Source organism: Brienomyrus brachyistius, chromosome 7, assembly GCF_023856365.1.
Source record: "Brienomyrus brachyistius isolate T26 chromosome 7, BBRACH_0.4, whole genome shotgun sequence".
NCBI classification, from domain to species: domain Eukaryota; kingdom Metazoa; phylum Chordata; class Actinopteri; order Osteoglossiformes; family Mormyridae; genus Brienomyrus; species Brienomyrus brachyistius.
In genome coordinates, this window is record NC_064539.1 from 29,661,786 (window position 1) to 29,675,998 (window position 14,213).

Consider the following 14,213-nt stretch of genomic DNA (forward strand, 5'->3'; position numbering starts at 1 on the left):
AACCCAGCCGCAAAATTCTCCAAAGATGCTGGGCGTTTTGTCCCCCCCCCCCTTTCTTTTTTGGAGTGTTGCAGAGGATCATGGGAGACAGAGTTGCAAGGACTCAGTTGTTCTCAAAGAGGGACAGCAGGTCGTCGTTGCTGTTGTTGGGGAGGTCGGGCGGCCCAAGGTACGACAGCAGCTCGTCCGGATTCGTCAGTTCAGGGAGAAGCTGGAGGGAGATGGACGCAGAGGTCACATGGTGGGTCAGGCTCTCGAACCCGTGCTTACAGACAGAGGAGGTGGGTGCGTATGTAACCAGAAGGGCATCATCTACTTCATAAAGACACTCTGTTATAGAGGCTCAGGATTAAAAAGAGAATTCCAGTAAAGTGAGACAATGTCCCATTACAGAAAGGGAACAACTGGGGATGTGGCCGGAACCGAAACGACAGCAATCACTCAAGGACTCACATCCAGGGAAGGTTCTGGAACCTCTCCGGGGGCCCCTGGTGTACCGAGCCCAAAGGAGCTGTCCGCATGGACGCGAGGGTTCTGTGAGGGGTTGCGGGAGTGCGTGGGCCCTCCCGGTCCCCCCAGGTGTGGGGCGCCATGCAGGCCCTGCTGAGGCTGCTGTTGTTGCTGCGGCGGCGGCTGCTGCTGCTGCTGAAGAGGATTATGGGATGGGTCCATGCGACCAGGGTGGGCCATCTGGGTTCAGAGAGAGAGTGAGAGCAAAACATTGGAGGTGAAGTAGACGGGAAACAGGGAGAATCAAGATGGCCGACACCGGCGACACTGGGGAATGTCTGCCATCGGCACACAGGACTAAAGCCGCCAGCAAATGAGCAACGCTGCCCCCCTCAGGCAGGCCTGAGCACAACAAGGACCCCGAGCAGCTGAGAGCGACAAGTAGACGCTGCCGCCAAGCTCTCCAGAATGAAGGCGGCAGAAGGCAGCGACAGGACGTCTGACAAGCACTAGCCCCAGAAAAACCCAAAAAGAAATATTTATTTGGACAGTTCAGTACCACAAGGAGAAGAAAACCAAAAGCAGTGAGTGTGAAAGGCTCCGTCCATTACTGCCTTTTTGCAGACAGGGCTGTTCTCACCACAGTGCATCCATTTCTTTCAATTAGCGATTCAGACGTAATTAAAACAAAAAAGAAGTTTGGGAGCTTAAGGGTTACTCTCTGCTCGGTTACAAGGACGAGCCCCACACTTGTTATTCTGGTTATTCTGCTTAGATGCCCTGGTGCATTATGGATGGCAAAGCGTCACAGGGGGCCGGAAATCCCTGCATAGGGTGTTTCTCAACAGACACCAGCTGTATTTATGAAGGGTGTGTTTATGGCGGGTGAGGGTGTGAACTGGGGGGGGGGGGGTGGTGTTTCCTGACACCCCAGAGCAAATGTCTGTGGTATAAGCAGTAGCACCAGAACCTAAAAAGGAGTAAATGAGGAAGATGACCGGCTCACCTGGGCAGGCATGGGGTGCCCCGCTGGCTTCTCAGGGGTGAGAAGACCACTGGGCAAGTCTGACTGGTAGGACAGTGGAGGTGGCCCTGTGGAGAACTCCGCAAGGGTCGGGGTTCCGGGGGCATTGGGGAAGTCAGAAAACCCCTGCTGGTTGGGGTATGCCGATCCGGCTAAAAAAGGGAAACAGCGAGATGCAGGTTGAAGCAGGAAACAGGAAGTCTGGTGCCCTCTGTGGTAGCAAGTGGAAATGCTCCGAGGAATTAATATCCACTGCTTGTGTTTGCAGCTACATGGGTATTCTGAGCATCCATCCATCCATCCATTTTCCAAACCGCTTATCCTATTGGGTCGCGGGGGGTCCGGAGCCTATCCCGGAATCAATGGGCACGAGGCAGGGAACAACCCAGGATGGGGGGCCAGCCCATCACAGGGCACACTCACACACCATTCACTCACACATGCACACCTATGGGCAATTCAGCAACTCCAATTAGCCTCAGCATGTTTTTGGACTGTGGGGGGGAAACCGGAGTACCCGGAGGAAACCCCACGACGACACGGGGAGAACATGCAAACTCCACACACATGTGACCCAGGCGGAGACTCGAACCCGGGTCCCAGAGGTGTGAGGCGACAGTGCTAACCACTGCACCACCACGCCGCCCCGTATTCTGAGCAGTCCACCAGTAATGATGCTATGGCTGTGTTAAATTGTGGTGTAACGCACATCCTGCACTGTGGCAATGTTCATCCTGTAAAGTGATTTGCTCCATTCTCTAAAGCTCCCAGTGGAAATAATCAGCTGCTTATAGGTCAACTGGGAATGAAAACATAAAAAAGATTTAATTGGATTAACAGATGATAAATGTGGTTCTTGAAAAGGTTCTTACTCTGGGTTGGGTAGTCCGGTGTGTTACTGCTGCCACCTTGTGGTAAAGAGAGGTATGGTGAGGAGGCTGGACCTAAGGCAGCAATCATCTCCATGACGCTGGGCAGGATCATGTGACTGGGGCTCAAGGTTCGACAGCGCTTCAGGGCCGGCCCATCCGGGTCCTCCTTGATGTGTAGGTCGGGTTTCACTGGAACAGGCTTCCAGCTGCACACTGGGTCAATCGTGATCTCTTCATAATCCGAGCTGAGGGGGAAAAAAGGTGAAAAGTTATAAAAGATAAAGGAAACTAGGAGGGGATAAGAAAAGGAAGCAGACCACGGAAATGGGAAGGAGGGGGAGACATTCTGGAACATCTCAAAGCGGGAAAGACCCTCTTCTTCCTGCTGGACATATTATCAAACCTGGTAAGACGACGTTCAGCGAAATGGCTGAGAGACGCTAATGAAGCTGCTTTTGGGGATGACAGGATGGGGGGGAGGGGGGCAGATTGCAGACTCACTTTTGGATGTAGATGAGAATCCCTAGCATGTACTGGTCCACTTCCAGGCCCTCAAGAAGAGCAGTCTTACTGCAACAAGCAAAAACCGACACTGAGTCAGGAATCGGCACACGGAACGCACGACCACCCCCCCCCACGGCACGCACGACCACCCCCCCCCCACGGCACGCACGACCACCCCCCCCCACGGCACGCACGACCACCCCCCCCCTCACACGGCGCGACCCCTGCAGAGAGCCAGCTCTCACACAATGAGTGGCGGCCGTGAAGGGACAGGGGTGTCTTACTTGCACACAGCACGCGCGACCCCCCCCTCACACAGGGACAGGGGTGTCTTACTTGCACACAGCACGCGCGACCCCCCCCTCACACAGGGACAGGGGTGTCTTACTTGCACACAGCACGCGCGACCCCCCTCACACAGGGACAGGGGTGTCTTACTTGCACACAGCACGCGCGACCCCCCTCACACAGGGACAGGGGTGTCTTACTTGCACACAGCACGCGCGACCCCCCTCACACAGGGACAGGGGTGTCTTACTTGCACACAGCACGCGCGACCCCCCCCTCACACAGGGACAGGGGTGTCTTACTTGCACACAGCACGCGCGACCCCCCTCACACAGGGACAGGGGTGTCTTACTTGCACACAGCACGCGCGACCCCCCTCACACAGGGACAGGGGTGTCTTACTTGCACACAGCACGCGCGACCCCCCCCTCACACAGGGACAGGGGTGTCTTACTTGCACACAGGGCAGCGCCAGGTTCCTCTCTCACAGTTCAGCTGCAGATAAGATTCCAGGTCGAAGCACTAGAAGAACAAAGGCAGGTTAATCATTACCATGGGATTCTGCAGTCAGTCATTAAAGGCTGACCTTCCGCCTGTGAGAGTACGCTGCATTTCATACAGAACAGCTAAATGCATGCCACAGACAGCTCACTGCTAACCAAAGTTACGTAAAAGTATGTGTAACATTGCAACTTCATTCACACCTTCTTAGGCACCCCTTGGGAGAGTTAGCGTAGTTTAACCAAGAGTCACAGAACTTCATCTGATCGACCCATAACACATTGGACATCCAATTACAAGTTAGAGCAGCTTTGAGATAAAGCATGAGGCTGCTTGCTACACTGTTAGCTCTTTGTCAGACACGCATTTCAGGAAACAACAGACTTTCAAAAAATGTATTGTAAAAGATAAAATAATGCTATACAACATTGCAAACATTTAATCCTTAAATCGTAGCCTGGAAATCTGGAAACTTCCACAAAAGTCACCCCAGGATCTGCAGCAACCATCCAATACATCCATGCATTTGTTGGCATGTTTGGCTCATCAACACCTGGTGAGGAAATACATATGGGTCCAGCTTTGGTTCCCCGAGAAGAGGTCTGGGAACCAAAGCCGAGTTCCTCCAGCCACCCAACAAGGCATGCATAATATTTTGGACAAATTCTTGCTCCATGTTAGTGTATTACTGTATTTTAGTATATATCCTGATATTTAGTAATGTCTTTTCTGAACAAATATCCACTTATTCCCCTAATAAACAGCTTTAATTATAAGTTTCTTTGGTGGCCTAAGGCTTTTGTTTAGTGGACGTGTGTGTGTGTGTGTGTGTGTGTGTGTGTGTGTGTGTGTGTGTGTGTGAGAGAGCGAGTCAGATTTATATTACATTATGGGAACCAAATGTCCCCACACTCAGTATGTTTACATGCACGGCTGAGTCAAGCTACAGTTACAGCTCGACTACACCATTTATTCGGACTACTGTCCCTGTCCCAGTGTACATGCATGGGAGGGGAATCGATTTATTGACTGAAGAATGTCCGACTCCGCTATGATGCCGACTCCGCTACAATGGATGGCGATATGACTCCTCTTAGCTTGTTAGAATTGGGCTTTTTCCAGTTGACCTATTATGTCACAGATGTAAAAAAAAATCATTTATAATAATGGCTGTGTGGACAAATGAAGTGACACAAGGTTTAACTGCGATCTGGTGGGAAGAACAGATACAACAAGATCTGGAGGGCATAAGAAGTCAAGTATTTTGTATATTGTGTATAATATACTATGACAGCACACTATTCAAATTTTTTCAAATATTGTAATGTGATTTTGTTGTTATAAATATTGGGATATTTCTGAGACAAAAAAGGTCGTCAACAAATTTCTCTCGAACCCATCTAGGACTGATTTAAACAGCAAGGATGAAAATGATTACGATTGTCTCGGAGAAAGCATGCAGCGCTCAGGCAAAAACAGCGGAGGTAAACTTTAAACTAATTTTTAAACATATGCTTGACAATCTTGAAAATGAATTGTCATTAAACTTGCTAGATTTATTTTCCTTTGACAGAATGAAAATGTCAAAGCGAGACTTAAACTCCCTGCACTGAAACATTCGTAGCAAACTGACGGTAAGAAAAAGCGCAGTGAGTAGTGAACTTGATGGCTTTACAGCGCTGCACATTTCGTACGTCCTCAGTTATGCCCCGTGCCGTGTCTGTATACCGGCTTCTTCTGTTACTTCTGGGTCAAAGCCCGGGGCGGGGGGAGGGATGGGGGGACTATGGAGCATGCACAGGGCGTCTAGGTCAGTTTGAGTCCGATCGAACGTATGTATGCAGGAGTAAATCGACTCCCAATCGTATTATCTGGGCATCACAAGGAATTCGATTTAGTACAATTTCAGTCGGACTAACATGTTTACACATACTTTAAAAGTTCGGTTTTAGTCAGACTAACACAATTTTATTTTCTTAGTGTGCATGTAAACATACTGCACATGATAAAAACCTCTTATCTTGACGTTGTGGGGACCATTTTTTAGGTCCCCATAAGGGAAATTCAATTTTATAAAAATTAAAAAACTAAAAATGCCGAAAGTCTTGTATTTTGTTTGGTTTAAAGTTAAGGTTGTCATTGTTGGAATTTGGGTTATGAAAATGAAATGAATGGATGGTCCCCACAAAGATATGAATACAGGTCTGTGTGTGTGTGTGTGTGTGTGTGTGTGTGTGTGTGTGTGTGTGTGTGTGTGTGTGTGTGTGTGTGTGTGTGTGTGTGTGTCTCGCCGCTGCCCACCTGTATGTGTCTGCAGTCGTGACCACGAGCTGGCAGCTGAATGCGCCGGAAGGTGATGGGACACTTGAGGGACACCTTAATGGCTGTCTGCTCCACGCCATCCTCCCCATTGAGGCCGGGGGTGCCGGGGATGGTGCCGCTGCTGAAGTTCCTCTTTACTGGGAGGGGACAGCGAGGGACACGTCAGTGCAGCTCAGACAGCTGGCTGCCTGGGGGCGGGGCCGGGGGTGGGGCAGGGGTGACACTCACTCTTGGTGACGCAGTGCTCGGCCGGTAGCAAGCGTTTCTTCATGAGGCCCTGCAGGACAGAGCGAACGGACGGCCTGTGCACCAGCTGCAGCACGAAGAGGTGCGACTGCGAGAGAGGAGCACAGGGACACACGTGTCAGCCTAGTGCCGCCCGACCCGGAAGGGGCACAGGGACAGAGGGCGGATTCAGACCACGACTGGGACCACAGGATCCCGATTCCAGCTAAAAAAACTGGCTCAGTGGGCTGATTCTCAGCATGGAGCTGGATTTTCTAAACAATCAAGGTTATGGTTGATCAGGTTGTGTCAATATTTTACAGAAGTCAGTCCATGACTAAACACTCAAGGGAAACGACCCACGTCTCAGGCCAGGGAGAGAGTAGGCACAGACAGAAATAAAAAAAGAATTTGACTTTTTTTTTGACAAAATCAGAATAGGATTTTGTCTTGAACAAAATAATGAAACACTCAGTCACTCTCGTAAACTTCACTCCTAAATCTGCATGGTAGCAGAGGGTCCCGGGGCGTGACATTCATAGGCAGGTGGGGCGTAGCTGTGGAGAAGAGCCAATTTAGTGCAAATCCACGACCTTTTGGTGAAGGGAAGGAGAGAAAAAGGAGGAAAACGACAGAGCGGGGGGGGGGGGGGGGGGGGGGGAGGCTGGAAACACGTACGCAGCAGCAGGCAGTGACGGTGATCTGGATGGTGTTCCGGCCTGGCTGGCAAACGTGCTTCAGGTACAGGGGCTTGTGGGACGTCTTGTTGTCGCCGCGCTCGATGGTGAGGGGCGTCGCGTTGACGCTGACCTGCACTGAGGCCGGCCAGTTGGTGTTCATCTGCCGGTCCTCGTGATGGTAGCACTTGAACTGCAGTTCCAGGTCTGGCCTGTGTGCAGGGTGGATTAAATTATTATTATTATTATTATTATTACTATTAATATTCTTTTTTTTAGATTAAGCCTGTACCCAAGGTGAACTATGTGGATTCACGTTTTGTATTTGACCTGCTGTACACAAGTTAACATTTTACTTCCTGGAAATTCTAGTTCCGCGGTCAAGCAGGCCGTACTCAAGCCACACCCCGAAGGGACATTGGTTACGGCACAATTCCAGCTCGCGTCGGTTTTCCACTGCAGAAAGATGAGCTCGGTAAAGGCGCTGCTGGGTTTGGAGAGTGACGTAAAATCTCAGGGATGCATATATACTGTCCACACAGTGAACATCATGATTTAATGTGTTAATTTTCCACTAACACGCCTCTGAGAACCGCCGACTTAAGTTAGCATGAAATGCTAGTAGAATTAGCATTAGACTTAAGTATTAGCATTTTTGACTAAGGAATCTATTCTGTTCAACCGTATTTTAGTACTTTAAGTAGGAGGTAAGAAATTAAAAGTTCCAGGTTACTGGTATCGCATCAATAAATTGCAATGTACAAAACTGCCAATAATATACAGAATATGCCCCCTTCTTCCTTCAGATAATCCAATCATATTGAGACAGATCATCGGCATCTCCATCCATCTCGACCAATCATATGGTGGCGATGCAAGCAGAGCAGGTTCACCTTTCATAATTTACAATGGAAAACCGACTCTTGGTAGCAGTGGAAAAGCACCATATAATTTATTCCCAACAACAAATAAATAAAATAAAATTTCTGTCTCAGTTCCAAGGACAATATCATTTGTACACTCTACTTCAAGATCAGCCACTGAGAGCCCCGACTGTTTTCTTTCTCCGGTATAAGCCAAGGATATCGACTCTCTCAAGCTATCTTAAGCTGACTGTGAAATGAACATTGAGAAGAGGCAGAATCCACATTCCATGAAGCAAAACGCTCATTTTCTCGTACACATAACAGCATTCCACACACACACACACAGAGAAGCCCTTTTCGCTGTCAGTAACTGGAGTCGATGCCAGTTCACCTCAACATGAGTGTCTTGTAGACAGAGTCGCGCAGCTGGAAGACGTGGTTGCTGACGGCCAGGTTGTGCTCCAGGCGGAATGGTTCCAGAACCACACCGTCCCGCACGGGGAAAGTCAGCCGTAGGTCGTCACTGGGGTTCCCTGTGTTGGGGAAGATGTGGAATATGGTGGATTAGCACCAAACCCATGAAGTGCTCTTTGACAAATCATTTTAAATGAAATCAAACTGCACAAAAATGCTGATTAATACCCCTTTTAAAGTTGTAAGATCCCCATATATCCCTTGTATACCAAACTGACCCATGTGTCTGTAAACATGAGTGAGTACCTGTAGGGGGCGGCAGAGCGTTCATGTTGGGCTTGACGTCAGGCAGGAATGGAGATTTGACGTCTTGGCCGGGAGACATGTAGGGGGGCATGGAGCTGCCTGGCGTCATAGGTGGGGTGGGGTTCCCGGGGAGCGGCGAACTGGGATAGCCTGCCATCCCTCGGCCCGGCTATGAACAAGGGGAGACGAGTGAGATTTGGACCAGACAGACCTGGGATATGCTTGGGAATTGTGCAGACAGGGACTCCGAGGCTTACTCCATTGACGGCAGGCTGATTGAAAGTATTGTAGCCCCCACCCCCCGCACCACCCGCCGTCAGGGCTGACAGGGAGTTTCCCTGCCCGTTGAACTCCGTCTGGGAAGAAAAAAAATAAAATCGGCATCACAATCAAGTTTGGCAATTCTGTTTAGCTCATTCTCCCTGTGGGTGAAGCGACTAAGGCGGGCGATGGTCTCCTACCTTGTAGTACTGTCCCGGGTTTCCTGGTCCTGGGGGGTACTGGCCCATGTTGCCCGGCTGCAGGGGCATCCTGTGGCCGGCATAGGAAGGTGACGGGGCAGGGCGCTGCGACCCGGGGCCATGGTACTGCATGGCCTGGTTGGGGTACGGACCCCCAGCACCCACGCCAGGGCCGTACTGTTGCCCAGGGAAACCCTGCGCCTGGAAGAGAGGCAGGAGTCAGCAGGCGACACAGACGACTCTCACAGCTCAGAATCACGACCACGGCAGCGATGCAGAATTAACGATAACGGAGCTACGGAACTGCAGTGTGTTTTGTGATTTACAAGCCCTGCCGGAATCACTGACGCACTGCAGCCATTCTGAGGCACAACACTGACAACTAATCATATTGCTGAGGCACAGGGCCTGGTTCATACTTGCGGTGGAACATCCGCAATCCTAAATATTTGTACTTCTTATGTCAACGCGTCAGACAAGCACGTAGTACCTTGCTAGGCCTGGGATGGCGCTGTAGGGTAAGACTGCTCGTAAAAGAAATGCTTATGAAGTGTGGTATGGGTGTTATATTAAGAATTTTTTGTACTAATTCTTGTACTAAGAAGAATTTTTGTACTAAATGTGTACTTTTTATGTACAGTACTCAAGGTAGGGTTATTGTCGTTAACATTAACTACAACAAAATCTATAAATACTGCTTCCGAAAATAGCTGAAATTAAATAAGAACCAATTGTCAAATATTTTCCGTTATTTTTAAATAATACACTTGCTGATTTTCAGAAATAGGCAACAACACTATATCGCGACAATCCGTAGTAGCTAATGAAGTCCTGCAACTTTCCATCAGTCCTAAAAAATAAAACTACTGAATTTTAAAGTGTATAAAAACTAAACAAGATACACAATAAAAATGAAAACCACCCCGAAACCAAATTAAAACTAAGCTAGATTTCAAATGAAAATTGAAAATAAAATGTAAAAAACAATAAAAAATAAATAAAAACTACAATACTGATACAAGAACATAGACAGGTATATATGGCGTTACAGTACAAAAGTGTTTTACTTTAGTTTATAGTGATCTAAGCATCTTTATAATCCTGTACCAAGGATTTATGGACTTTCTCAGTAAACAATTCTTCCGTTACCTGTATTCATCATCATTCTGATCATCACAGGGTAGAGAAGGAGTTTATACAGACGCTCCTCTACTTACGAACTTTCAACTTACGAAGGAAGAGGACTGCAAGTCCAAACTGTGTTCACTGGGCTCCCGTTTCTGCCCAGCATATATACGGGGTCCAATCTCCTTTCTAACTTTCTGCTACTTTTCCCCTGGACGATGAATGATCACGGCACGCTTGGGTCACTGAACAGACCATCCTCTTCATTTTTTTTTGGGTGATATGCACCCTTGCGCAAGGTCTCCCAAGGCAGATTACCCACCCCACCTGGGCGACGCCACCTCAGCCACACCCCGCATCCTTACACACGACCACAGATGGTATGACCCAGTCCCCAGGTTACAGCGTGTCATCCAATGGACCCAAAGCCAGTGTGTAATTATGTTCTAAACTGGATCAAACGGGATCTGTGAAGTGCAAATATGGGCCGGTCCCGGCCCAGGCGGTGGCTGACCTCGGAGGTATAGGGACGCTTCATGCCGTGCTGTGGCCGGGGGGGGCCAGGCTGAGCGCCGGGGTAGCCTGGGTGCTGCTGCATCCTCTGGCCCTGCCCACTGTACATAGGCCCCATGGACGGTGCTCGGGAGGGGACCATGCCGCCGGGGGCCATAGCAGGGGGGCCCCGGGGCCCCGTGTGAGGCAGGAACTGGCTGTTGTAGGAGGGGCCACCACCCATCTGAAAGAGCGAGATAAAGTGACTGAGACAGAGGAGGCTGTGAGGGAGACGGACCCCCCCCCCCCCCCTGCCGGTAACCGACAGCCGGACCCCCCCCCCCCCCGCCGGTAACCGGCAGCCGGACCCCCCCCCCCCCCGCCGGTAACCGGCAGCCGGACCCCCCCCTCCCGCCGGTAACCGGCAGCCGGACCTCGCCGGCCCCAATGGCACCAACATTTACATTTTACATGTAGCTTAGCCTGCCTGATGCTCTCATCCAAGGTGACAGTCTATGTCCCATTTAAACAAACACACATGGAATTCTGTTCACAGTGGGTCCTGTCCTGGGATTTGAACCCACAACCTTCCCATTGCAAGCCCACATACAGCCTGTGTATCTACAAACACAGCACACTCCCTGGCACGCAACTGACATATTATTCTTTAAACCAGGGATCCTCAACCTTTCCAAGCACAAAGTTCAATGTTATTACAAAGTGTTGGAAGCCACCGGGGGGGGAAAACCCCATTTACCTAATACACCCAGCTTTAACTGCGTGAGTGAGGTGTTCCTTAATGAATGCCACTTCCTTATATTGTAACTGAAACTATTTCTCTTACAGAGACAGGCTGAGATCCTGCTGCGTTGTTCCCTGTGCAGCCAGCAGGGGGAGCAGCGCATTGTGTGGGTCAGTCTCCACCTTGTCTGTCAGAGTGCCACCTCCTCAGCCGTCAGCACGCCCACAGCCCCGCAGCCCCGCAGCCCCCGTGATCCCTGGCTGCCCCATGTCTTACCGGCCCGTAATTCAGCTCGTGGTTCTGCTTCTCCTGTATGGCCGCTACTGTGGCCGTCGCTGTTGCTGTTGCTGTGGCTGCAGCGGCTGCCACTGCAGCGGCGGCTGCGGCCTGCGTGAAGTCGGTTGGCGGGCGCACACCGTGGGGAGGCATCCCCATGGAGCCCCCACCGCTGTTAGGGTAGCTGACAAAAACAGACAGGCACTGGTTAGCAAACCCCCAGTTTAATGATTCATAAATAACGATTCATAGATACTGGAGCAATGAGCCACTTAAAGCCAGGAGGCGGGATTATCACGTGCTGTCAATCAATAATGCGACCAATGAGAAGCTGGTTCGGCAATCAGGCTGTGAATGACACAGTAATCCCACCCACAGTGGGTTTATAGCCTTCACCCCAAATTCAGTGTTTTTCCAACAGATCTGACGAGATTCTGCCATAAGGACACGACAAGCATAGCAGAGCATCAGCAAGCGTTACGGCATCATGGGTTATAAGAGCGCCATGGCTGCATGCGCTGATCCACGTCGCTAGCAGCAGCCCAACCCAGCATCAGCCAGGCGTTCAGAATGGCAAGCAGGACCTTTTCAGAGAATTTTCTAGTATGCAAACAAATCCAGCTGGTGCCCAGCGAAGGAGCGTGACTGTGGAGCTGCCGGGTGCTGGGGGGGCAGGAGGTGACTCAGACGGGGGTGGGGGATGCGAAAGCCCAGCAGTGACGGCTGTCTGCGGGCAGGCATGACATCAGGCAGCGCAGACACACGCGAGGCAGGTCTGGGTTCCCGGTCACACACACACACGCACAACCAGCGAAAACACCCAGGAATACATAGAAGTGGAGTAGCATGTGTTTGGAGAAGGGGGGTAGTTAGTGCATCCCAGCCGTGGGATTTATATGGCTGGGAAAGTCAAGTGCATAGAAGGAGGATAGATGGTGCTTTGCAGGAAATTTGGTGTAGCGGAAGCTCCGCCTCACCTGCCGCCGTATCCGGGCCCAGGCCCCGCCGGATAGCCCCCCCCGGAGCGGCCGTACAGCGCCTGCTGCATGTAGCCCTTGCTGGCCTCGGGGTAGCCCTGCTGAGCCATGAACTGCGGCGAGCTCATGCCAGCCCCGCCTCCGGACATCATGTGGCCACCTGCTGAGTTTCCGCCGGGGCCCATGGGAGCACCCAAGACCTGTGGGAAGAAGGGCATGATGGGAATGTGCCGGGTGTGGGCGGGGCAGGCGCCCGCTGATCCAGCTCCCAGCAAATTTGCACAGAGAAGGTAGCGGAGGCCGCTCCTGCCCAGTAACCCTCCCGACACGCACGGCCACAGAGAAACCGGGCGGGTTAGGATTCACCTTCAACAGCACAGAGAGGCGCTGGCTAATGGCCTTAATTCTGTTTGACAAGTAAAGACAACAGGAGCGGCATTACGGCCGAGAGGAGGACATTCAGCCCGCTCGTTTGGATAGCTAACGAGGCCAAACCCATCTGGTACACAAAGAGCCTTGGTGTTTATCATTGTTTAACCGTGTTTATCGGAGGGGTTAGAAACAAGCGGGAAAGGTTACTTAAACTGCGGCCCAGAAACCATCCCTGTCAAGAAAAAACAAACGGCTGTATAGGCAGTGATTAAACACAGGTGCACACGCTGTCCAGCATCTCCGCGCTAATGATTAGAGAGTCACAACTGAGCGTTTGTTTTTATATAACAGCTCATTTGCGCAGTCGTCCCTTTCAGACGAGCTATCATGACAATCGCTGCTTTGAGATGATTAAATGCTAATTATAACAAAAGAGTTTCTGTTCATTTACTGCGGGCTGCTGGTTTCTCATTTGACTGACCTATCAAAGAGCATTTCAGCGGGAAATAAGAGGAGAAAAGGCTCCTGCCGCGTATAATATATCGACATCACCAGCATGTGAGGATGCCGGTTAAATACAAACCCTAATCATGGAAACCGTTCATGCGATCATGTTAATAAGACCAACCCTTTCAGACTGGGACCTGTGATTGGTCCGTAGGAGGCCCAATGGGAAACCGGGATGATTTATGCGCTCTCGGGAGAGCGGTCCAACCGGCCTTACCTGGCTGGGCGAAGGATTGGTCACCCCCCACACAGTTGTTACCACGGAGAGGGAACCTGCCGGTTGATTGGTGCCTTGCTGCCAGGAGACAGGGTCATACGGGAAGGAGCCGTCGCTGTGGATAGACACACATGATCAGCTGGTGCCTTTTTGTGAATGACATCCACGTTTATTAGTACTGGCTATAATCTCTTCCCCCGCACTGTTCTCAGGTGCTCTGTTTCAATCTGTCCCAAAAGGTAGATATTTATGACCCTTTAAACCATAGGGACAGGCATGGAGGGGGGGGGGGCTGCACATCTTCCTTTGTGTTCTACCTGTGCACAAGGGTCCCCCCGGAGGCCAGTCAGTGTGACTGCAAGTGTCAGCGTCAGGCAAATACCAAACCCCAGCTCTCTGCTGTTTCCATGGAGACACCACTGTCACTTGGAGACGGGCGAGAGGGGTTGGGCCAACCTCCGGCGGAGTGTGTGTGTGTATGTGTGTGTGTGTGTGTGTGTGGTGTGTGTGTGTGTGGGCACTCCAACAATTTTCTGTGCGACTTTAGCTGCATGAAGCAAGTCTGTACTAGTTTTTCCCCATAATTAGCTCAGCC

At 50.8% G+C, this 14,213-nt stretch overlaps 1 protein-coding gene across 1 annotated transcript; it reads right to left on the reverse strand.

The window, feature by feature from the left end:
* On the reverse strand, positions 1-13,898 carry zmiz2 (zinc finger, MIZ-type containing 2). The gene is made up of 17 exons (XM_049019407.1): positions 13,619-13,898; positions 12,523-12,722; positions 11,546-11,729; positions 10,550-10,771; positions 8,911-9,111; positions 8,707-8,805; positions 8,450-8,618; positions 8,121-8,262; positions 6,865-7,075; positions 6,190-6,295; positions 5,941-6,098; positions 3,593-3,660; positions 2,848-2,916; positions 2,347-2,591; positions 1,457-1,626; positions 454-690; positions 1-211 (listed from the first exon to the last, which is right to left on the reverse strand). Exons 2-17 carry the CDS (start codon positions 12,705-12,707, stop codon positions 104-106), a joined length of 2,574 nt encoding a protein of 857 aa, XP_048875364.1. The 5' UTR covers positions 12,708-12,722; positions 13,619-13,898; the 3' UTR covers positions 1-103.
* Positions 13,899-14,213: the final 315 nt, after the last annotated feature.

What these genes read in the sequence shown, in the direction of transcription:
- zmiz2 (XM_049019407.1), bottom strand. Translation starts at nt 12,707, where the DNA reads ATGGGCCCCGGCGGAAACTCAGCAGGTGGCCACATGATGTCCGGAGGC. An exon ending in TGGCGCTGCCCTGTGTGCAA is followed by an intron (nt 2,917 to 3,592) that starts GTAAGACACCCC and finishes TGCTTGTTGCAG; the next exon opens with TAAGACTGCTCTTCTTGAGG. An exon ending in ACCGGACTACCCAACCCAGA is followed by an intron (nt 1,627 to 2,346) that starts GTAAGAACCTTT and finishes TCCCTTTTTTAG; the next exon opens with CCGGATCGGCATACCCCAAC.